Source organism: Oncorhynchus mykiss, chromosome 27, assembly GCF_057628025.1.
Source record: "Oncorhynchus mykiss isolate SJ-2025 chromosome 27, ASM5762802v1, whole genome shotgun sequence".
NCBI lineage: Eukaryota > Metazoa > Chordata > Actinopteri > Salmoniformes > Salmonidae > Oncorhynchus > Oncorhynchus mykiss.
Window position 1 is genome coordinate 23,796,378 of NC_143048.1, and position 25,627 is coordinate 23,822,004.

Below are 25,627 nucleotides of genomic sequence, written 5' to 3' on the forward strand. Positions count from 1 at the left end.
ATTCCAGTGGGTCAGAAGTTTACATGTTGAAAAGTCCCAAAAATTGATGTCATGGCTTTAGAAACTTCTGATAGACTAATTGACGTAATTTGAGTCAATTGGAGGTGTACCTGTGGATGTATTTCAAGGCCTACCTTCAAACTCAGTGCCTCTGCTTGACATCATGGGGAAATCAAAAGAAATCAACCAAGACCTCAGAAAAAATATAGACCTCCACAAGTCTGGTTCATCCTTGGGAGCAATTTCCAAACGCCATGAAGGTACCACGTTCATCTGTACAAACAATAGTACGCAAGTATAAACACCATGGGACCACGCAGCCATCATACAAGTCCCATATCTGACAGAACCTGAAAGGCCGCTCAGCAAGGAAGAAGCCACTGCTCCAAAACCGCCATAAAACAAAGCCAGACTACGGTTTGCAACTGCACATGGGGACAAAGATGAAACAAAAATAGAACTGTTTGGCCATAATGACCATCGTTATGTTTGAAGCAAGAAGGGGGACGCTTGCAAGCTGAAGAACAGCATCCCAACCGTGAAGCACGGGGTGGCAGCATCATGTTGCGTGGGTGCTTTGCTGCAGGAGGGACTGGTGCACTTCACAAAATAGATGGCATTATGAGGAAAGAAAAGTATGTGGATATATTGAAGCAACATCACAGACATCAGTCAGGATGTTAAAGCTTGGTTGCAAATGGGATTTCCAAATGGACAATGACCCCAAGCATACTTCCAAAGTTGTGGCAAAATGGCTTAAGGACAACAAAGTCAAGGTATTGGAGTGGCCATCACAACGCCCTGATCTCAATCCTATAGAAAATGTGTGGGCAGAACTGAAAAAGTGTGTGCGAGCAAGGAGGCCTACAAATCTGACTCAGTCACACCAGCTCTGTCAGGAGGAATGGGCCAAAATTCACCAAACTTATTGTGGGAAGCTTGTGGAAGGCTACCTGAAAAGTTTGACCCAAGTTAATTAAACAATGTAAAGGCAATGCTACCAAATAATAATTGAGTGCATGTGAACTTCTGACCCACTGGGAATGTGATGAAAGAAATAAAAGCTGAAATAAATATTTCTCTCAACTATTATTCTGACATTTCACATTCTTAAAATAAAGTGGTGATCCTAACTGACCTAAAACAGGGATTTTTTACTAGGATTAGATGTCAGGAATTGTGAAAAACTGAGTTTAAATGTATTTGGCTAAGGTGTATTTAAACTTCCGACTTCGACTGACTGACTGACTGACTGACTGACTGACTGCCTGCCTGCCTGCCTGCCTGCCTGCCTGCCTGCCTGCCTGCCTGCCTGCCTGCCTGTCTGCCTGCCTGCCTGTCTGCCTGCCTGTCTGTCTGTCTGTACAGTATCATACTTTATGTATGTATTAAAAATCCTGTTTATATTTTTACCTCTCACCAGTCTCACCATTACCAAAATTACATTATGGCAAGCAATTATTATATTAGCAAACAATTATTGTGAATCATCCTATGTTGTCCCTAAAATCTTTTACTCCCTCGCAAAAGTTGTGGGATGCACACACACCCACACACTCATACACACTCAACCCCTTTCCCCACAACAACCATAGATTCAGCTCCTCAACAGTTGCACCATCCCAGAGCCCAACTCAAGAAAGGTCTTGATTTACGAATGCACATACAGTTGCAGCTGTATGAGAAGGCCTGCAAAACGATGCAAAAAAAATGGGCAGAAATAGGGAGATCTGATTAACCAATGTCACGTCCTAGATGATGGAGGTCAGATATACCCCCTTCTCCTGACACACCCACAACATGGTCCCCCGTAGTGACCATATTCCCAAGCATCTCCATGCAGTCAGACCTGTGATTTTGTGCCACCAGTGCCACAATAATATGCCCCCACTTTGAATGTCCGAGTGTGACCCTCTTCCCATGGGTTACTGCAGCTAGTGTTGCCAGCACTGCCGCTGCCTGGGTGGGGGCACCCCACCGGAATCCCCACCGGCTAGGTACAAGGTCGTCAAGGTTATCATTAGCAGCTTTGAGAAATTCCTTGTATATTATGCTCTCCCTTCAGGGGGCTTTGCAGGACCAACCCTGCCAAACAGGCGTAGAATCTTGAGGGGGCAGTGCTGCTCTAGGTCTCTGACTGCATTTTGGCTGCATACAGGCCGCTTACAGCAGGCCCATAAAACAGATAGGGTCTTCTCCTTAGTATCTGGGTCATACAGGTGGGTGTCTAGGGTATAGGGTTGTGGACCGTTCCATCAATATAGGACCATAAATAAATAAATTATATGTATCATTTATTTGACCAATTTAGATCCCATGATAGGACAATAAATAAATTATATGTATAACTTGTTTTAAAACACTGTTCCACCATGATAAATAAGACGTATAATTCATTATAAAATGTATATCCCTCATCTGAACGACAATGAAAGCTCTCTCACAACCCCTGCTCACAGCAATACATTGGTTCTGGGATATGCAACCATTTCCTTTCTCACTCAACACCACACTTTCCCAAACATCAAAAAACACACACCATCCATCCACACATACTGTGCCTTCTGTTTACTGAGTTTTTATCTCCACCATGTTGAATTAGTGTTTTTGTGTTCCAATTAGTTATATTTGATGATAGATAGAAAAGCCATATTTTTTGTTGTGTTATTATAATCCATAACCAGGCTAGAATTGTGTGTTTCCTTATTTGCCAACTCTATGAGAATTTTGTCATGTTTATCGACGACAAGAACTACGCGTATCCCTGTCAATCTATTTTCCTTGAAAATTGGATACAGAACTTTACGCCGTTCTGCAATTTCCTTCGGGAACTGATCATTCATGCCAGCAAGTCTTTTCGCCAGGCTTTTAACCATTGTTTTATATTTAAAGAAAGAACATTTGGCAACAATTGGGCGTTCATACCCCTGCCTGAAGCGGTGTACTCATTCAAGTTGGATTTTGTTGATAGCTTCGTGTGGAATCGGAAGCGCTGTAAGGAGGAACTCTCTAACTACATATTCGGGAACTTCTCCTTCTTTCTCTTGGAATCTGTAAGTACCAGATTCTCTCTCATGGATCTAGTCTGTATGTCAAGTAAGGCTTCTCTCAGAACGATGTTCTCCTTTTTAAGTTCATTAACTTCTGTTTCAATCTTAAAGACTGTCCCTTTTAGCTTGTTTGTGTCTTTCTCCAATGTCACAGCTGTTTCGTCACTCATCTCGAGGCCTTCAAGTCTTTTATATCCTTACTGACTAGTTCAAGTATACCCTGTTTGTCATTTATTGGTTTTAACAGATCGGTTTCGACCTTTACCATTCCCGGTGATGAAAATATTCAATTGTCCGTGTCTGTAGAATAGTTGCGTTTTCGTTTTGAAATAGGTTCCCCTGTCCTACTCTCCATCATGTTAGGTGTTGCTTGTTTTCGTAATATTTGTTTTCATAATATTTGTCAATAAATTTCTCTTGTCTCATTATTTGTTTTGTGCTGTTATCCAGATTGAAGGTTATTACCCACCAGATTGTGTAGTGCTAATATTTAGTCTAATTTACCGATATTGAATATTATGTTTTTATCTTGAGGTGGCCTACATAGCTGTTTTCAGTCCGCCATCTTGCCATTTCCGCCTCTCTGAAGGATTCATTTGAACTTCAATTTAGTCCTAGAGTAGCTCTAATCCTCCGCCTTTCAATCGGCTTTGTTTAATCCAGAACAGGCTAAATCTATGACTATTTTAAGATAAATATGTGCAAGTCGCTTTGAGTTAACTCAAACAGGCATTTTAGTCCGAGACTCACCTTGTGAAGGTGGCGCAGCGGTCCTTTGTGGGAAATTCTGTCATCAGAGTCTTGCATTCTCTGGATTTATGGCGGGAACTCTGGGGGAAAAAACAGCCACTCCATTGAATAGCAGGCTAACGTTAGTGGTTTCTTTGCAACGCCTGCAGTTTGCCACTGATTCCTTCCAAATGACTCATTGTTGAATTTGTATTTCCAACTTGTTGTGTAATCTTTGTGTCCATGGTCAATGAGCACATTTTATCTATAATTTCTCTTCATTATTTCTCTTCAGATGACAAGGATTAAAAAGGATTGTCGACTTGATGATGACTGCTAGCTAAGACTTTGAAAGTAAGATGTTGAGTTCAATCAAAGCTACTGTAGATATGACGTGATTTGATGTCATTCTGTGGCCAATGACCTTGAGCCTTCTTGGATGGGCACTTCTAATATAACTCTATGGCAGAACCCAAGGGGCAAATATTTTCGATCTCTAACCTTAGAATTAGGGATGACTACTGTCCCATGAGTGACAGAAAACTGAACCAATCATGACAGAAAACTGAGCAAATCAGGCGCAACGCTCTGTATTTTCTGCTGGCTGCCCCACCACCACAGAAAGCACTGAGCTAGGCTGAAACACGTGCATTTTGGAGCTGCCTTACTCAAGAAATGTCTCTATGAAATGTAAACAAATAAATAATGTTTTTACATTGTTTGCAAACTGTTATGTGACACGTATTAATGCCAAAATAACAAGCAAAACAGGCAAGCCCCCCCCCCCCCCCCAGGTGCCCTGAATGACGGGTCGCCACTGATCAAATACAAAGACAGCATTGCCACCAGTGTATTACTATTTCATTCATTTCAGTTTGCACTTGAATTCCAATGCATAGTTTTATATGCTCCTCACGTACTCCTCACCTATAGACACACTTAGTGTGGTTTTGAAGGGGTTGGCTGATACAAGGTCTTGTAAATGTCCTTATCTTCCCTATCTCCATTAGGATTGAAGCCTCGTTTTTCTGGCAGCTTAACATCTTAATGTGATTCAAAGACCTACATTCTACACCGGAGTTGCCATGGCAACAAAGTTTTTTTTCTTCTTCACCGGAGATGCTGAGAGATCAATAGAGTATCCGCGACGGTGATGGCAGGAAACGCTAGAGCACAGATGGTCCTCAGAGAAACCATGAGCTCTGTGGCCTAGTTACCATTTGAATGCTTACACAATTATTGGAGAACAATATTCTACCTAAAAGTATATGAGACAAAGTTATTTTTGCAGTGATGAAACATATTTTCAGCCCAACCAAGAACACATTGTGTAAGACTTTTGTTGTATGAAATAAGATTAGTTTAGCTATAACCTACTTCATTAATGTAACCTCCCCAGCTACTAAAAAAAGGTCACATTGGGAGAATTAATTTACACAAGCCAGGCATAGTGTGCTGCCAGCAATAAAGGGTATTTTCTATATAAATGGATTCTATCGGGAGTTTAGAAAGATATTATCTCATAGAAGAACCCCCCCCCCCCCCACCACCTGTGACATTCCCTGATTGTGAAGAACAGATTTGACCTCAATGTAAATTTACAAATAGGATATATACACATAGGAATAAAATAGACTGTTGTAGTCAAACTTAGTAGATATTGTTAACGTTTTGCTGTCTATATCTTGAGTTTCATTGAACAAAAAGTTTAATATCTGTTTTCTCAATACAGTACAACAATCAAAAGATTCATGTCATATGGTATGAATCACTTGATGTGTGATATACGATAAAGAAATGGAAAGAACATCTGATCCACAGGAAAAAGACAAGCTAAAGACAAATCAAAAGCCTGGCAGTCGAGACAGTTATTTTCAAAACACATAGCCAGGAATGATTGGTTACCTGTGGATAACAGTCAGTTATCATCATATCCCTGAATGGGCTCCATCTGTGATAAACATCCAGGGTTAAATGCATGAGCAACAAAGATTGATGCCGAAAATAGGAAAAACTACTGCATGGCAATATGGCAGCCATCATGAAAGAATGGGGTTCCATTGGGATTTGGTGGTTATTACACCCAAGGTTCTCTTTTTACACCTGTCACTTATGCTCTCACAGAGCTGGAATCAATAGCACTAAATGGGGATCAGAGACTCTGAAGATCAGCCTCAACACCTCAGAACCATCTAATAATACCTCCATCTGATGGATTTAGAACCAAGGTCTCTCATCTCACTTTTCACCTTCATGTTTTGTTGCTATGATTTACTTGACAAACTCATGTCTAATTCTGCAGCACATTTCTGAAGCATGAAGAGTGAAGGGAGCATGAAAAGGTCATATAAATCCTTAAGCAGTGCTGACAAGCACCCTTTCTCCCCTTAATAATTCCCTACACTGTTGTGAAGTTCAGAGCTAGAAAAACACACAAACCATACGGTATGACAGGGAAGTTTATGACATATTAGCTCCGTGTAAAAACGACACTAATTATTCAAATTTGTAAGGGATCGACATTGATGCAGCAGTCTGCTGGCATATTATCCAGTTTGTGTTTGTTTTGCTGGCGATTCTGTGTTTTCTTACTGGAATAATGGGTGGGCTGGGGTTCAGTCTTCTATCATCTCACAACAACCTCTAACATGTCTCTCTGGTGATCGGTACCCTACTAGCAGTTTCCATCATCTTGGTTGATGACTCCATTTGTGTAACATCTGTTCATTATAAATGATATGATTTTAAACCCCCCAAATATACCAGTTTTAACGTATCTCTGCCATTTCTCTCTCTATCTCTATCTGTTCCAGGATCTGGAAGTTGACACCCAGACAGACAGACAGACAGACAGACTGACAGACAGACAGACAATGGAGCGGCTGGTTGTGTGTGTGCTGCTGTGTGTACTTCTATGTGCGGTGCTGGTGAAGGGCTACAACTGCCCCGGCCGCTGCATCTGCCAGCACCTCTCCCCCACTCTGACTCTGCTCTGTGCTAAGACCGGTCTGCTGTTTGTGCCCCCAACCATCGACCGCAAGACCGTGGAGCTGCGCCTCACAGACAACTTCATCACCATCATCCGCAGAAAAGACTTTTTCAACATGACCAGCCTGGTCCACCTCACCCTGTCCCGTAACACCATCAGCCAGATCACGCCCCATGCCTTCCTGGGACTGCGCTCCCTACGAGCCCTCCACATGGACGGCAACCGCCTCAGTGTCATCAAGAGCGACCACTTCAAAGGCTTGGTCAACCTCCGCCACCTCATACTGGGGAACAACCAGATCCACCACGTGGCCCCTACCTCCTTTGATGAGTTTGTGTCGACCATCGAGGACCTGGATCTGTCCAACAACAACCTGAGGACCCTGCCCTGGGAGGAGATAGGCAGGATGAGCCACATCAACATCCTCACCCTTGATCACAACCTGATCGATCACATCGGAGCTGGGACTTTCACGCTCCTCACCAAGCTGGTTCGTCTGGATATGACCTCCAACCGGCTGCAGAAGCTACCTCCAGACAGCCTGTTTCAGCACGCCCAGGTGCTGTCAGACGCCAAGGGCTCCAACCCGTCCTCCCTGGCGGTGAGCTTCGGGGGAAACCCTCTCCACTGTAACTGTGAGCTGCTGTGGCTCCGCAGACTGACACGACACGACGACCTGGAGACATGCGCCTCCCCGGAGCACCTCATGGACAAGTACTTCTGGTCCATCCAGGAGGAGGAGTTCATCTGCGAGCCCCCGCTCATCACCAAGAACCTATCCACCAAGCCCTACGTCATGGAGGGCCAGGGGGTCACCCTCAAGTGCAAGGCCATGGGAGACCCAGACCCGGCCATCCACTGGCGCTTCCCAGACGGCAAGCTGGTGCATAACAACTCCCGCACCATCCTGTATGACAACGGTACCTTGGACATCCTCATCACCACCCTAAAGGACAGCGGTGCCTTCAACTGTGTGGCCTCCAATGCTGCAGGCATCGCCACAGCTGCCGTGGAGATCAACATGATCCCTCTGCCCCTGTTCGTAAACAACACATTGCATCACATGCGCGAGGCTGATCGGGGCCTCTCTGACATCACCACCTCCTCCAAGTCAGGCAACGACACCAAGGGCCATGACAAGCACCAGGACAGGAGGGTGGTGGTGGTCGAGTTGACCTCCTCCTCGGCTGTGATTCGCTGGCCCTCCGAGCGCCACATCCCAGGCATCAGGATGTACCAGATTCAGTACAACAGCACTGCAGACGACACACTGGTTTACAGGTAAGCCATGTGGGGGCTGGTGCTGGGGGAATGGGAGCACTAGGGCTGGAGGACTGGAGCTGGTGGAAAGGGGGTTAAGTGCAGCAGCTACTCCTCCTGGGGTCCACATAAAACGTACAAATACATGACAAGTACAGAACAGTTATGGACAAGGGCATTCAATTGAACAAAAAAAGAGGGTGCGGGTGGGGATGAGGCTGGGGTGGGGTGGGGGTCTGAACCAGCTCTGGAGACGTTCTGAGCCATCTGGAATGCCCATCTGCTGAATGGCATGACAGTCCATTATAATACATCCATAACTCCCAGAGCTGAATAGGTGCTGTATGATTAACTATGTCACTACATTTAAGTATGCACAAAATGTATTATGGTTTAGGGATAAAAGAGGGTATAAACAGACCATGTGTTGATTTCAATTGATAAAAATGCATAGTATGACTTTACATTTCCAGTTTATTAGCTCTAAGCCTACGAGAAAAGAAAGATTACACAATTAAGACATATGACTTGGCCTTTAGAGTGTAATTATAAACTGGGTGGTACAAGCCCTGAATGCTGATTGGCTGACAGCCATGGTATATCAGACCGTATACCACGGGTATGACAAAACATTTATTTTTACTGCTCTAATTACGTTGATAACCAGTTTGTAATAGCAATAAGGTACCTCAGGGGTTTGTGATATATGGCCAATATACCACGGCTAAAGGCTGTATCCAGGCACTCCACGTTGCTCCTTTTTTAAGAACAACCCTTTACCACACCCCCCCAGGCCTTATTGCTTAAATATACCCTTTTGTCTCAATATTATCCAGGTTCAGCAGGCACTATCACGTCCCAGTCCTTAACCCCAACCCAACAATAACCCCTTCCCTTAACATAATCCCAATAGGACATAATTGTTCCTAGGACACCTGTGAGTCAGATTCTGGGACATGAGCATGCTAACTTCTGCAGATAGAGGCTTCTCACATTTGAATTACTGTCAGTGGAACATTAGGGGACCCTGTTTAATATGATAGATATTACAACATGTAATTTATTTCACATTGATGAATGACTCATGTCTACTCCAATGAAATCATTAATTTCAGTCCATCTTAAAAGAGAAATTCAGTGTATTCGGAAAGTATTCAGACCCCTTGACTTTTTCCACATTTGTTTACGTTACGTCCTTATTCTAAAATACCCCTAAAATACCCCATAACACAATACCCCATAATGACAAAGCAAAAACAGCTTAAAGAAATATCACATTTGCATAAGTATTCAGACCCTTTACTCAGTACTTTGTTGAAGCACCTTTGGTAGAGATTACAGCCTGTAATCGCTGCCAAAGATGCTTCAACAAAGTACTGAATAAAGGGTCTGAATACTTATGTAAATGTGATATTTCTTTAAGCCCGGATTCGAACCCGATCCAACATCTCTGGAGAGACCTGAAAATAGCTGTGTAGCGACACTCCCCATCCACCCTGTCAGAGCTTGAGAGGATCTGCAGAGAAGAATGGGGAAAAACTCTCCAAATACAGGTGTGCCAAACTTGAGGCGTCATACCCAAGAAGACTCGAGGCTGTAATTTACATGGATCGGGTTCAAATCTGGGCTCTGGCTGGGCCACTTAAGGACATTCAGAGACTTGTCCCGAAGCCACTCCTGCGTTGGCTTTGCTATGTGCTTTGGGTTGTTGTCCTGTTGGACGGTGAACCTTCATCCTGGGTGCTCTGGAGCAGGTTTTCATCAAGGATCTCTCTGTACTTTGCTCCGTTCATCTTTCCCTCGATCCTGACTAGTCTCGCCACTGAAAAATATCCCCACAGCATGATACTGCCACCACCATGCTTCACCGTAGGGAGGGTGCCAGGTTTCCTCCAGATGTGACGCTTGGCATTTGAGGGCCAAAGAGTTAAATCTTGGTTTCATCAGACCAGTGAATCTTTCTTATGATCTGAGAGTCCTGTAGGTGCCTTTTGGCAAACTCCAAGCATGCTGTCATGTGCCTTTTACTGAGGAGCGGCTTCCGTCTGGCCACTCAACCATAAAGGCCTGATTGGTTGAGTGCTGCAGAGAAGGTTGTCCTTCTGTAAGGTTCTCCTATCTCCACAGAGGAAGCCTGAAGCTCTGTCAGAGTGACCATCGGGTTCTTGGTCACGTCCCTTACCAAGGCCCTTCTCCCCTGATTGCTCAGTTTGGCTGGGCAGCCAGCTCTAGGAAGAGTCTTGGGGGTTCCAAACTTCTTCCATTTAAGAATGATGGAGGCCTCTGTGATCTTGCAGACCTTCCCCAGATCTGTGCCTCAACTCAATCCTGTCTTGGAGCTCCACGAGCAATTCCTTCGACCTCATGGCTTGGTTTTTGCTCTGACATGCACTGTCAACTGTGGGAGCTTTATATAGACAGGTGTGTGCCTTTCCAAATCATGTCCAATCAATTGAATTTACCACAGTTGGACTCCAATCCAGTTGTAGAAACATCTCAAGGATGATCAATGGAAACAGGATGCACCTGAGCTCAATTTTGAGTCTCATAGTAAAGGGCCTGAATACTTATGTAAATAAGATATTTCTGTTTTTTATTTGTAACACATTTGCAAACATTTCTAAAAATCTGTTTTCACTTTGTTATTATGGGGTATTGTGTGTAGATTGATGAAGATTTTTATTTATTTAATCAATTGTATAATAAGGCTGTAACCAAACAAAGTGTAGAAAAGGGGAAGGGGTCCGAATACTTTCTGATTGCACTGTTTGTGCTCACACTGCCATTTTGTATTACTCATTCAAATACCCTTATTGAATTGAGAGTACTTATGGCAATTGGATGTGTGTCTATTTGATCCAGTGTGCACCACCAATATCGGGGCACAAATGAAAAAAGTGAACTGGAAAGTTTTCTCAAAGGAATCAAAAGGTCAAGTTTAAAGCTGTTGTTGTTGGTTGACTTTGCTAATTTTATCGTTTCTGATTTAATTAGCTATTCTCCTGTATAATGTTCTCCCCTGTGTTTAAACAGTGACCTGCGTGTTGTTTAGTCTTTAGGTGATATATTATTACCTACAAGTGACAACCATCAAAGCGTTCCTTGAGGGGAAAATGGCCATGTTTTTAATTATATTAACACAGATGTCCGCCTAAAGACAATGTCTTTCTCCTTCATGTTCACAGACAATGTGTTTATTTCACACAACATCAAACTTGGGCATTTGGCCAGAAGCCTGCGTTGTCTTTCCTTGAAGATGATGTGACATATACAGTATATATATATATATATATATATATATATATATATATATATATATAGTGATGGCTTGTTTGTCACCTTGCTGTTTACCTTTTGCAATCATAGTATACATAAAATGCTGGGGGAGATATTTTGCACTGTCACCATGTAACATTGCCTAGTGTCTAAGTCAAGTGTCAGCACTGTTGTCTTTACTTGGGCCCCAAATATATGGGAGATATTTAAAGCCTCACTGGAGCTGAAGTAAGTTGGCATGGCTGTCTTTTTTCTGTGTTTTTTCAAACACCTTAGTGTCCGGTTAAATCTTCTTACGTGCATGCTGTTCATGGGAATGCAGTGTGACACGGTCTGGCACTCTTTTGTTCCATACAGCATATTGGTGGTAACTGAGGGGGAGGTCAAAACTACCCTGGCAAAGCTAACCTTCACCATTCCTGTTTATTCCTTCATTTTTTCTGCAGAATGATCCCGTCCACCAGTAAGACCTTCCTGATCAACGACCTGGCGGCGGGCCGGGAGTATGACCTGTGTGTCCTGGCGGTGTACGACGACGGCATCACCTCTCTGACGGCCACGCGCGTGGTCGGCTGCGTCCAGTTCCACACAGCCAGCGAGGTCAGCCAGTGTCGCTTCATCCACAGCCAGTTTCTGGGCGGCACCATGATAATCATCATTGGCGGCATCATCGTGGCTTCAGTGCTGGTGTTTATCATCATCCTCATGATCCGCTACAAAGCCCACAGCAGCCCCGAGGACAGCAAGGTCAAGGTCAGCTCCAGCATGCACTCCCAGACCAACGGCAGCCAGCACAGACTCCAGCGCTCCACCTCCAAACAGCCTGCCGAGGACAGCCACCAGAGAGAAGACCAACCGGTGGCAGCCAAAGAGTGCATGGCCCTGGTGCTGAAGGTCGACAGTGACAAGAGGGAGTGGGACACTCCTCTGGCCACCACGGCCATCCTGGAAGTGGAGCTGCCCCCTCTGCCCACGGACAAGGTGAGGAGGACCAGCCTGGACGCCCAGCGCTCTGGATCTGGCCCCCCGTCAGAGGACACACAGACAGAAAGCAGCCTGATGGGCTCCACCATATCCTTGTGTCTCCTAGGTCCCAACGCCAGCACCAAGGAGGCCCCCAGGCTCAAGGACAAGAGCGCCCTGGCCAACATGGGATTTAATAATGAGCTGGCACGAACTAGGCACAGGTTCAGCTTTGACGGGGGAGACTACTCCATATTTCAGAGCCACAGTTACCCCCGCAGAGCGCGGACGAGGCGGCACAAGTCCACCAACCAGCTCAACGTGGAGTCCTCACCGCTCGCTAACCGGAGAGTCACTTTCAGCAGCACTGAATGGATGCTGGAGAGCACAGTGTAAGAGATACAGCCTGGCCTCTCTGGCTCTCTCAAAGACACACACACACACACCAACAGTTTGACACATACACCCTCATGCATACACATTTACATATCTAACAAATAAATCTACATGCATACACAGACTCAGAGAGTTGCTGGAGAAGAAAACAGTCCCCTTTCATCCTGCCTCCCCTCATACTCCCAGAGCGACACAGAGTTGTTGGACATTTCATTAGTTTCTGCAGCAGTGCCTTATTCTAAAATATGTACGAATGGAGGATGCTGCTCATTGTAGTCATACACTTTCCTTTCTATCATGGTTTTCCCCGTTTCATGGGGAGTGATGCTTTGAGTTTTTTTGTTCTTTGACATGCCAAGGGTTGGGGCATTTGTAACTTTTCCTTTTAATGTTAAAAAGATCACACTGTAAAGTGAACAACCAGGTATCTTGTATGTTGACCATCCTTTGGGTTCTTTCAAAGACTTTTGCACACGAAGACACGACGATACGAGGACAAGTATCACACCAGTCTATACATTAATAAAAATATAGAACTATACACATGCCGATTTCAAATGTTAGCATAGAGAGGATGGACCTGATAAACCTGTGGACTCCTCCATGCTGGTTGGACTGTATGATATTACTAGGTATTGTTCCTGATGTGACTGTATGATATTAATCGGTATTGTATCTGGCTGGTCTAGATAAAAAGACAACAAAAAAAAATACATATAGAAGTATATTAAAAACATTGGTGTATGTGTACTATGTAAGTCATATGTCACAACTTTTTACTGAGCATTTGGGTGTTGGCCACAAGTTTTTACATTAAAAACCTGTGTCCTCACACTTCCCCCTATTTAGTATGACAAGGTTTGGACCACTTATCCCTTATGAGAGGGCATTAAATTTTTTGTGTGGGTTAACTGTACCAGTTGTGCCGTGTCCTTTTCTTACAGTGATCCTGGATCCTTTTGTCAAAATCATGAAAGCTGCTTGCAAATGGATCAGTGGGAAGGCCTATATGCATTAAGGCATGTATCTTATCAAATATATATTAAGATATCATATCTTGTGCCTGTTGAGACAAACATGTGGGGGACTTCAAGGGTCTCAAAGTAAGCTGTTGTCAAAGTATACAAACATCAGGTCAGAAACAATATTCCTTTATTTGTCACAAATAAACTATTTATTCTGATGAAGTCAAAAGAGGCCATGAGTCAATCAATCCTCAGGGTCTACTACACTGATTGAGCCACTAGGTGGAGACAACGCACCATAGATAACAGGATATTAGACCCTGTAGGCCTCCTAGCCCTTCCACTAAATAATAAATTAACCTTGTACAGCGTGATGATCATTAAGGAGAAAGGCATGAACTTGAAAAGATACCATATAGCAGTGGCCTGCTCTCTACGTAAGAATAAAACTATGCCGCTCAAACCTGTTTTAGACGACAGCACCTTTTTCAGCAGGTCTCTTAAAAGGAGTTTATATAGTGATGTAGAAATTCTCATTCAGTGCTGACCTATTCCATTTTCTTGCTCATTACATCTACAGTGAGTACTGTAGAAACTTAACACTAGAGGGAAACCGTACACCATTTATACAATGTTATATGGTAAACGGTACCCAGTTCTGGACGTATTCAACCCAAGGGGCAATATTTCATAGAATTTGATGCATGAAGAGTCAAATTCATGCTCAAGCTCATGAAATAGAAAGGCTATAGGCCTACTGAGACGACTTGTGAATGATAGTCATGTAGATATCCTGCAGTCATAACATGAGATCCATGTGATTTGTCCTTCCTGTTTAAAAGTGTGGTGTGATAACCAGAGTACATTTTCAGAAAACTAAATATGCATTTTATTTTTCAATGTCCCTCCTGACATTCCGTTAAATCCCGACTCCCATAAATCAAACGTTTTTAAAATAAATACTGAATTTAAAAAAAGCATAAAAGATTGTCACAATTGGTTGGGAAATCTGCATACAATTTCATAATTTTCCATAGTATAACAGCTAAAGTCAAGCCAGAACACTAACTATGAGACAAGGCTCAGCAGTCAATCAACTTGTCATGAGGTGGAATTAGGTGGCTTTCGTTTAGTCCATATTTGTGCAGTGTCAGCTCACTATCTGAGCACTGCAGCTTGAGCAGCACCAGTAACAGAAGGTGAGGTACTGCTGAATGCCCTTAGGGGAGAACACAGGTTTGTGCTCAGCTGTACACAGAAAGAGAAGTACAGCACAGAAGAGTATTGCAGAGGAAAGTTGTTAAGGGAAGAGCGATATGCTTTCCCCTGCCAGTAGGTCTGTTCAAAAGTTCTATTTGTACTTTAGCCAATTCCTCAGTTGTCTTAATATTGGATAAATCACAAACATTTCTAGCAATTAGCTATGGTGATGCCGTGCTCACAACAAATCTTGTGGGAAACATTGGACACTAAAGTGGAAGTGGGGTGTAACTGTGAAAGCTTTGCCCACTCACTTTCAGTAACTGAAAGGGGGTTGAGCAGTATGAGGGTACAGGTTACTGGCTGCCAATGGAAAAAGGTTCAATCCTCAGAACTGTCTTCCGATTTGTCCTCTCCTGCTTTCCAGTTTTTCTTCCTCTTCTTGTGTGACTCTGGTCCTGTGTCTCTGTGGGAGTCCATCTATCATTTCCTCCTTCTCCCTCTCTCCTCATCATCATCATCCTCCTCCTCTGAGCTGCTCTCCTCCTCTCTCTCCCTCTTTTTCCTCTTATGTTTGCTCTTGCTGCTTTTCCTCTTCTGTTCCTGTTTGACACTGTCGCTCTTGTCGCTGCTGGACTCACCGTCTGACTCACCTATCCTTCGCTTTTCCTCTTTCTTCTTCTTGGAGGACTTCTTCAGATGTTTTGATTTGGCTGTTTTAAGTCTGGACGTTTTCTTTCTCCAATGCCCATTCTGATCATCACCACGGTCTCTATCCCTGAAAAGACAAATCAGGCATTATAACAATGCAACTTTTATTGTATTGAAGCAAATAGTGAGATTTCTACAACAAAGACGATGCACAAGACATTCTCCAAACACCCCACAAGATCGACATCCGCGTTACTTGCAAGATGAAGCGACGCAGGTACAGAATCGGATACCTGGTCAGGACCTGGCGAAGGCGACTGGGAAAGCTGCCGTTACCGTCAATACTACTCGCCAACGTGCAATCATTGGACAATAAATTAGACGAGGTGCGATCACAAATATCCTACCAACCGTAATATCCTACATTTCACAGAATCGTGGCTGAATGACGACGTGGATATTCGGCTAGCGGGATATACGCTGCAACGGCAAGATAGAACAGCACACTCCGGTAAGACGAGGGGGGCGGTCTTTGCATATTTGTAAACAACAGCTGGTGCACAAATTTTGTACATTTTATTTTTTTTAAATTTTACCCCCTTTTCTCCCCATTTTTGTGGTATCCAATTGTTAGTAGCTACTATCTTGACTCATCGCTACAACTCCCGTACGGGCTCGGGAGAGCCAAAGGTCGAAAGCCTCCGAAACTAGGCTAGCTTCTAGCTTCTTAACACAGCGCGCATCCAATCTGGAAGCCAGCCGCACCAATGTGTCGGAGGAAACACCGTAACATATTACACCTAGCGACCTGGTCAGCGTGCACTGCGCCCGGTCCGCCACAGGAGTCGCTGGTGCGCGATGAGACAAGGACATGCCTACCGGCCAAACCCTCCCTAACCCGGACGACGCTAGGCCAATTGTGCGCCGCCCCACGGACCTCCCGGTCGTGGCCGGCTGCGACAGAGCCTGGGCGCGAACCCAGAGTCTCTGGTCCTAGGCCGTCATTGAAAATAAGAATTTGTTCTTAACTGACTTGCCTAGTTAAATAAAGGTCAAATAAAAAATAAATGTTAATGCAGTTCATTTCTTACCAGTCACTTTTAAACTCCTCGGGGTGTAGCTCCTTAAAACCGCTGTGTCCCCATCTGTAGAGGAAACATGCACAGAGATTCACCTTTCATAGCATGTCGCTGTTTGTCAACTCAAACACAAACATATGAACTCACAAGGCTACAGAGTTGTAAACAGAAAAAAGATGCACCTGTCTGAATCATTGGCCTCAAAGTCAGAGTTTCTTGGTCCAGTAGCGTGCCTTCCTCTTGTCCTGGCTGGAATCGTGTTCTCTTCTCCACAGCCGGTCTCCCAGTCTGTCTACAGACCCATCCTCCACACGATCATAGTGCATGTGACTCCTGAGGAATAGACAACATGGGTGAACTCTAATTCTGATGTCTGTCAACCTGTTCCATATAACACGCTTCTAAGCTACTGTAAGGCTGCATCCCGATTCTCCACCCTTCTATCAAAACGTGCACTTGCACACTTCCCGCCATGAATCTAAAAATGGTGGAAACTGACTCCAACAAATGATTACACAAATACATTGCTTTTATATCCATGCCGGGAAATAAGTGCACACTTTGGGAAAAGGGTGGTGAATCAGGACACAGCCTAAGATAGCCTGATATATCAGCCGGTGATAGCTAACACTAACACTATGTACCGTCTGAGACAACGCAATGTCATTATTTGGAAAGGCTCCTCTCAGGACCTCTACAAGCTGGAATGTTGAATAAAAGGACATTTTAACTTATTCTACCGGTTGTCTGGGTGGTTGGTCCTTATGCAGCTGACATTTCAGGCAATAGCCTATACCTACTGGAAAGCAATATTAAATAAACTTTTCAAAACACTAGTAGTGCATACAGATTTCTATCACCTGAAGTTTGTGCATGCCATGCATACTAGCTGAGCTATTTAAGGCTCGTGGCATCGATCTGTGGTCGATCTGTGGCTGGTGAATGGCCCCTTCTCCATCCCCCTCAACTTCCACATCTCCGACTCCTCCTGGATCTGAAACAGACCACATCTATCATGAGGAGAGAACACAGCTACACACACACACATTTAGCTAGCTCTCCCACTCTCACCTTGTTGTGGGCATCTGTGTGACAAATAACATTTCGCAGCAGCACCTTGCCCACCGGCACCCTGGACATGATGATACCTGAGAAGAGAAAAGGTATAAGGTACTGTACACACAACACTGTGAATTACATTGGCAGCAACATACTGGGGTTGGAGTCACAATACAAACAGATCAGGACAGGTGCATTGGAGAATATATGATGTTTCAAATTCCCCCATCATAATGACTGACCAGCCTGCCAACCAGCACAATAAGTTGAAATGAAATAGTTAACTTCCCACGGACTGTTTTTGTGCTCCGAATACAATTGAAAGCAACTCTAGTGTTAGCACAATATTGGACTAAAGGTGCCTAATGTTGTTCCTTAGTCCAGTGACCTTACATGTTCTGTTTAATGGGGGAATTGCCACTGGAAGCCAAAACAGCCAAATACTCCATCTAAACATGAATCAATTGCAGTATGATTCTAGAAACATTGTACTTTCATATCACATCAAAATAATTATACAAACATAAAAATATACACTTACTCAGCAGTGGAGGCTGCTGAGGGGAGGGCGGCTCATAATCATGTGTGAAACGGAGCGAATGGCATCAAACAAGTTTGACGTATTTGATAATATTCCACACCACCCATTACCACGAGCCCGTCCTCCCCAATTAAGGTGCCATCAAACCTCCTGTGCTGCACTGGTTTAACACTGGTGCAGCAGACAGTCCCTTTCTGTGACAACACGTTTGTTGCGTCTGTCTTCCGTTTACACACAGGTGTTCAGAGACGCAGATAGCGAATTAGTACAGGTAGTCCACTCTTCCGTATGTTTTCTGTGAACAAGCTCTGTAAAATGGAAATATGACCGGGTAGGAACCCAAATCAGTGAGTGTAACAGTACAAATTTAGACCGTCCCTCGCCCATACCCGGGCGCGAACTAGGGACCTTCTGCACACATCAACAGTCACCCTCGAAGCATCGTTACCCATCGCGCCACAAAATCCGCGGCCCTTGCAGAGCAAGGGGAACTACTACTTCAAGGTCTCAGAGCAAGTGACGTCACTGATTGAAACGCTATTTAGCGCCCACGCTAACTAAGCTAGCCGTTTCACATCCGTTACATGAGCATCAATTTATCCATGTTTAAAAATATATATATTTAATCACCGATATGAAAGGTCCTTATGCTTTCAAACACGATGCGATGCAAGCGATGTGTATTAATGTTCAGACAAAACTCCCCCTACGTCCAATGATGTATGTGTAATTTAATGGAAGGGCATGATCAAGGGCTACGCTAGTAGCCCGCGTTGCTAAAAGCACATACTAGCTATGAAGCTACAGCTGGTTCGCGTTAACGGGTAGTTTTATCAACAGGAGCTTTGCTAGTTGAAAAGTAAAATCCAGAAATTAATCCTATGACGCTCATTTCAACCATGATTAAATATTTATGAATCAGAATTACCGTTTGATCTTTAACATTTACGAATAAAAACACACAACAGGCTGACTGACCTCTGTCCGTGGCGTATAGCGGAAGGAGCACATGCGCAATACCCTTCTGCATAATCCCGCCCATGTGGGGGTTGTTGCGTCACAGGACGACTAGGACGCTGATTGGCCATGTGTCTGTCAATCATTGGTGGGGGTCCTAAAAGGTGGTGGATGTGGGGATTGAGAAACTGCACAAATTCACTCTTTGTGAGCCAGTTGTTCTTACTTCATAATTCTAGTCAAATGGCTATTAAAGGCCAAGCTACATGGCATCTCACTAGCCACTATCCACATCACAGCTAGGTCTTTAGGGCCAATATCATCATAGGTCCAAAAGGCTTCTTATCAGCTTCTAACCCCAAACCATTAGACTCCTGAACAGCTAATCAAATGGCTACCTGGACTATTTGCATTGACCCACCCCCATTTTTACGGTGCTGCTACTCTCTGTTTATTATCTATGCATAGTCACTTTACCTCTACCTACATGTACATATTACCTCGACTAACCTGTGCCCCCGCACATTGACTCTGTAACCGTACCCCCTGTATATAGCCTCGCTACTGTTATCTTATTGTTGCTCTTTAATTATTTGTTATTTTCCTATTTTCTACTTCAGTTTATTTTAGTAAATACTTCCTTAGCACTTATTTTTCTTAACTGCATTGTTGGTTAAGGCCTTGTAAGTAAGCATTTAACTGTAAGTATTGCTGTATTTGGCAAATGTGACAAATAAAATTGGATTTAATCTGAATAAAATGCAATGATTACCTGTAGTGTCACGCCCTGGTCTTTATATTTTGTGTTTTCTTTATTATTTTGATCAGGCCAGGGTGTGACATGGGTTTATTTATGTGGTGTGTTTTGTCTTGGGGTTTTCGTAGGTATTGGGATTGTGGTTTAGTGGGGTTCTCTAGCAAAGTCTATGGCTGTCTGAATTGGTTCTCAATCAGAGGCAGGTGATTATCGTTGTCTGTTAGGGTTGCGTCAATTCGAATCTGGTATCAGGATGAATATGACAATGAGTCACCGATTGTATACTATGTATTTTTTATTAGCTAAGCAATAAGTGGTAAATGCAATTTTCGTATATACGGGCTCTCTGTCCCACCTCGCAAGGCAAGCAGAGAACTGACAATATGTATGTAAAACAGTATTCTTTATACTGTGATAGACAGTTCCAACCCGTCTGTTGGCCTATCACAGTAGAGACTGGGCGTGGTTTAGACTCACCCAGCCTATTATTGATTGTTGTCGTACGAGCTGGTACCAGCCCCCGGGCGCTCCAGTTGATAGATGTAACTTGCTGTGTCGAGTATCTATGCGCTCATTCCCTAGATACCGTTATCACATATCTGGTTTCTGTTATTGTTAAGTTTTAGTTCTAACAAAAACAGTCTGTGGTTTGCTACACTACGTTCCATATGTGTCCGTTTTTATGTTATTCTGTATTTTTCCATCATGAGAAAGGCCCATGGCCTTGAAACTGTTAACAATGTTTCAAGTCAGCTATGTTGCATAACACATACATACATCCACACAAGCCAACAGCAGATAATATTCACTCATATATATGGTAATGGCTACAATGTAAAACACAGAAACCTCATAGTCTCTGATTAGGAACCATATTTAGGCAGCCATATTCTTTGAGTGTTTTGTGGGTGATTGTTCATGTCTCTGTGTTTGTTTGCACAAGATAGGCTGTTTAGGTTTCCGCGTTACGTTTCTTGTTTTTGTATTATCGTGTTTATTCATTAATTAAACATGTATCAAAATTACCACGCTGCATTTTGGTCCGACTCTCCTTCTACCGAAGAAAGCCGTAACAGAATCACCCACCACAACAGGACCAAGCGGCGTGGTGACAGGCAGCGGCAGCAGGAGCTACGAAGTCTGGAGTACACGACTTGGGAGGAAATAGACAGGTGGGCGGTCGACCCAGGGAGAGTGCCGGAGCCCGCCTGGGATTCGCTGGAGCAGTGCGAAGAGGGGTATAGGAGAATGGAGTTGGAGAAACAAGCACGGCGGCGCGGAAGGAAGCCCGAGAGTCAGCCCCAAAAATGTATTGGTGGGGGGCTCAGGGAGAGTGTGGCAGAGTCAGGAGTCAGACCTGAGCCAACTCCCCCTGTTTATCGTGAGGAGCCAAGGAGGAGACCAGAACCAGAGCCGGTGTTGGAGGTGAGAGAAGCAGAGACTGTGAAGGAGTTAATGGGGAAATTGGAGGAGAGAGTTATGAGGGAGTTGCTAGTTTGGTGCTTTAGGTACGATATTCGTCCGACAGAGCGTGTCGGGGATTTGATGGCACCTGGGTCAGCGCTCCATACTCGTCCTGAGGTGCGTGTTAGTCGGCTGGTGAAGATTGTGCCAGCCTCACGCACTAGGCCTCCTGTGTACCTCCCTAGCCTTGCACGTCCTGTGCCAGCCCTGCTCTCAGGCTCTCCAGTACGCCTTCACGGTCCGGTCCATCCTGTGCCACCTCCACACACCAGTCCTCCGGTGGCAGCTCCCCGCACCAGGCTTCCTGTGCGTGTTCTCGGCCCAGTACCACCAGTGCCGGCACCACGCATCAGGCCTACAGTGCGCCTCGTCTGTCCAGAGCTGCCAGAGCCTTCCTCCTCTCCAGCGCTGCCGGAGTCTCCCGCCTATCTAGCGCTGCCAGAGCCTTCCTCCTCTACAGCGCTGCCGGAGTCTCCCGCCTGTTCAGCGCAGTCAGAGCCTTCCTCCTCTACAGCGCTGCCGGAGTCTCCCGCCTGTTCAGCGCAGTCAGAGCCTTCCTCCTCTACAGCGCTGCCGGAGTCTCCCGCCTGTTCAGCGCAGTCAGAGCCTTCCTCCTCTACAGCGCTGCCGGAGTCTCCCACCTGTTCAGCGCAGTCAGAGCCTTCCTCCTCTCCAGCGCTGTCGGAGTCTCCCGCCTGTTTAGCGCTGCCAGAGCCTTCCGTCTCTACAGCGCTGCCGGAGTCTCCTGCCTGTTCAGCGCAGCCAGAGCTGCCAGTTTGCATAGAGCTGCCAGTCTGCATAGAGCTGCCAGTCTGCAAGGAGCTGCCAGTCTGCAAGGAGCTACCAGTCTGCAAGGAGCTGCCAGTCTGCATGGAGCAGCCAGAGCTGCCAGTCTGCATGGAGCAGCCAGAGCTGCCAGTCTGCATGGAGCAGCCAGAGCTGCCAGTCTGCATGGAGCAGCCAGAGCTGCCAGTCTGCATGGAGCAGCCAGAGCCGCCAGTCTGCATGGAGCAGCCAGAGCCGCCAGTCAGCCAGAATCTTCCAGAGCCGCCATTCAGCCAGGATCCGCCAGTCAGCCAGAATCTTCCAGATCCGCCATTCAGCCAGGATCCGCCAGTCAGCCAGAATCTTCCAGATCCGCCATTCAGCCTGGATCCGCCTTTCAGCCAGGATCCGCTATTCAGCCAGGATCCGCCAGTCAGCCAGGATCTGCCGGAACCGCCAGTCAGCCAGGATCTGCCAGAGCCTACTACCTGCCTGAGCTTCCTCTCAGTGCTGAGCTTCCTCTCAGTGCTGAGCTTCCTCTCAGTGCTGAGCTTCCTCTCAGTCCCGAGCTTCCCCTCAGTCTCGAGCTTCCCCTCAGTCCCGAGCTACCTCAGTCCCGAGCTGCCCCTCAGTCCAGTGGGGTCCTTGGTGAGGGGTATTAGGCCAAGGTCGGCGGCGAGGGTCGCCAATCAAAGGACTCATTACAAGGGGACTAAGACTTGGTTGGAGTGGGGTCCACGTCCCGAGCCGGAGCCGCCACCGTGGTTTAGTGGGGTTCTAGTGGGGTTCTAAGTCTATGGCTGTCTGAATTGGTTATCAATCAGAGGCAGGTGACTATCGTTGTCTCTGTTTGGGAACCATATTTAGGCAGCCATATTCTTTGAGTGTTTCGTGGGTGATTGTTCATGTCTCTGTGTTTGTTTGCACAAGATAGGCTGTTTAGGTTTTTGCGTTACGTTTCTTGTTTTTGTATTATCGTGTTTATTCTTTAATTAAACATGTATCAAAATTACCACGCTGCATTTTGGTCCGACTCTCCTTCTACCGAAGAAAGCCGTAACATGTAGTAGTTATGTAGTCTAGTATGATTGACTATATTTCTAACAATAACCTATTTCCTAATTAGCACAGAATGTTTGGCACACAACGATACAGAAGGCCTATCAATAACTTTTAAGTGTAGACTCTAAGAACCGTTGAGACTGTTGCACTACTGTTGTGTATAGAAGCAGGATACACTTTTCATACTGTTATGGACACAGTATAAAACAGATAGCAATGATCTGTGTTTGAGAAACAAGTCATTGTTGACTGATGCAAGGTATGGGTTTTATAACAACAACAGATAGTTTTGTCAAGGGATGTACCCTGTTCCCCCTCAGGAGGCTTAAAAGATTTGGTGTGGGCCCACAGATCCTCAAAAAGCTCTACAGCTGCACCATTGAGAGCATCTTGACTGGCTGCATCACCGCTTGGTACGGCAACTATAAGGCACCCGACCGTAATAACCCTCTACAGAGGGTTATGAGTACGGCCTAATACATCACTCGGTCCGAGCTTACTGCCATCCAGGACCCCTATACCAGGCAATTGTCAGAGGAAGGCCCAAAAAAGGGTCAAAGGCTCCAGCCACCCAAGCCATAGACTGTTCTTTCTGTTATCACATGGCAAGTGGTACCAGTGCACTAAGTCTGGAACCAACAGGAACCTGAACAGCTTCTACATCCAAGCCTTAAGACTTCTAAACAAGACGGCTAAATAGCTAATCAAATGGCTACCCAGACTACCTGCATTGACCCTTTATGCACCAACTCTCATGCACAGACTTTATGCACACACACACTGGACTCTACCCACACACTCACAGATACTTACACTGACACCACAACACACACACATACAACACACACACTACATATGCCCACACACACATAACATGCACACAAATGCATACTGACGCCACACACACACACACACACACACACACAACACACACACACACACACACACTCACTCACTCACTCACTCACTCACTCACTCACTCACTCACTCACTCACTCACTCACTCACTCACACACACTTTCACACTAGCTATCTAAACTTCGTACCCCTGCACATTGACACGGTACTGGTACTCCCTGTATATAGCCATGTTATTACCTGGTACTCCCTGTATGTAGCCATGTTATTACCTGGTACTCCCTGTATGTAGCCATGTTATTACCTGGTACTCCCTGTATGTAGCCATGTTATTACCTGGTACTCCCTGTATATAGCCATGTTATTACCTGGTACTCCCTGTATGTAGCCATGTTATTACCTGGTACTCCCTGTATGTAGCCATGTTATTACCTGGTACTCCCTGTATGTAGCCATGTTATTACCTGGTACTCCCTGTATGTAGCCATGTTATTACCTGGTACTCTCAGTATATAGCCATGTTATTACCTGGTACTCCCTGTATGTAGCCATGTTATTACCTGGTACACCCTGTATATAGCCATGTTATTACCTGGTACTCCGTGTATGTAGCCATGTTATTACCTGGTACTCCCTGTATGTAGCCTTGTTATTACCTGGTACTCCCTGTATGTAGCCATGTTATTACCTGGTACTCCCTGTATGTAGCCATGTTATTACCTGGTACTCCCTGTATGTAGCCATGTTATTACCTGGTACTCCCTGTATGTAGCCATGTTATTACCTGGTACACCCTGTATATAGCCATGTTATTACCTGGTACTCCCTGTATGTAGCCATGTTATTACCTGGTACTCCCTGTATGTAGCCATGTTATTACCTGGTACTCCCTGTATGTAGCCATGTTATCACCTGGTACTTCCTATATTAATGTATCCATGTTATTACCTGGTACTTCCTATATTAATATAGCCATGTTATCACCTGGTACTTCCTATATTAATGTATCCATGTTATTACCTGGTACTTCCTATATTAATGTAGCCATGTTATCACCTGGTACTTCCTATATTAATGTATCCATGTTATTACCTGGTACTTCCTATATTAATGTAGCCATGTTATTACCTGGTACTTCCTATATTAATATAGCCATGTTATTTTTACTCGTCATTGTTATTTGTTATTAACTGTGTATTTATTCCTTGTGTCAATATTTCTATTTTCTATTATATCTTGAACTCTGCATTGTTGGAAAATGGACCCGTAAGTAAGCATTTCACTCTTAGTCTCACCTGTTGTTTACGAAGCATGTGACAAATAAAAATGTGATTTGATTTAATGGGGTAAATATGATACAACTCAATCCCTTTCCCCTGCTGATGCTGCTAGGGCCCAAAAGAGTAAACACCTACCATTAGCATTCCATGTCAAACAAAGCCTTTTGTCTTCATTGCCTCCCTTATTCAAACCAAGATGATCCAAATTTCCCACAGTTTTGGTCAGGCTGATAATACTGTGTTGTGCAAGTGCTATATCTGTCTCCAATCAACACAAAATGCATTTAAACTCAGGGTGTGAGTATTTGATTTGATAGAAAACGGAT

At 44.7% G+C, this 25,627-nt stretch overlaps 1 protein-coding gene and 1 non-coding gene across 3 annotated transcripts in view; one reads left to right on the forward strand and one right to left on the reverse strand.

Moving 5' to 3' along the window:
* Positions 1-13,579, forward strand: part of LOC110507787 (leucine-rich repeat and fibronectin type III domain-containing protein 1-like) — a 131,059-nt gene extending 117,480 nt beyond the window's left edge. For both annotated transcript variants that reach the window (XM_021588021.3, XM_021588022.3), the window contains exons 4-5: positions 6,593-8,049; positions 11,751-13,579. In XM_021588021.3, the coding sequence (XP_021443696.3) occupies positions 6,653-8,049; positions 11,751-12,663 (2,310 nt within the window). In that variant the 5' untranslated portion in view covers positions 6,593-6,652 and the 3' untranslated portion in view covers positions 12,664-13,579. The remainder of the gene's footprint in view (positions 1-6,592; positions 8,050-11,750) is intronic.
* Positions 13,580-13,798: 219 nt separating this feature from the next.
* On the reverse strand, positions 13,799-17,706 carry LOC110507789 (uncharacterized). The gene is made up of 5 exons (XR_016492470.1): positions 17,630-17,706; positions 17,419-17,552; positions 16,741-16,891; positions 16,571-16,624; positions 13,799-15,606 (listed from the first exon to the last, which is right to left on the reverse strand). It is a non-coding gene; the product is annotated as an uncharacterized LOC110507789 (transcript).
* Positions 17,707-25,627: the final 7,921 nt, after the last annotated feature.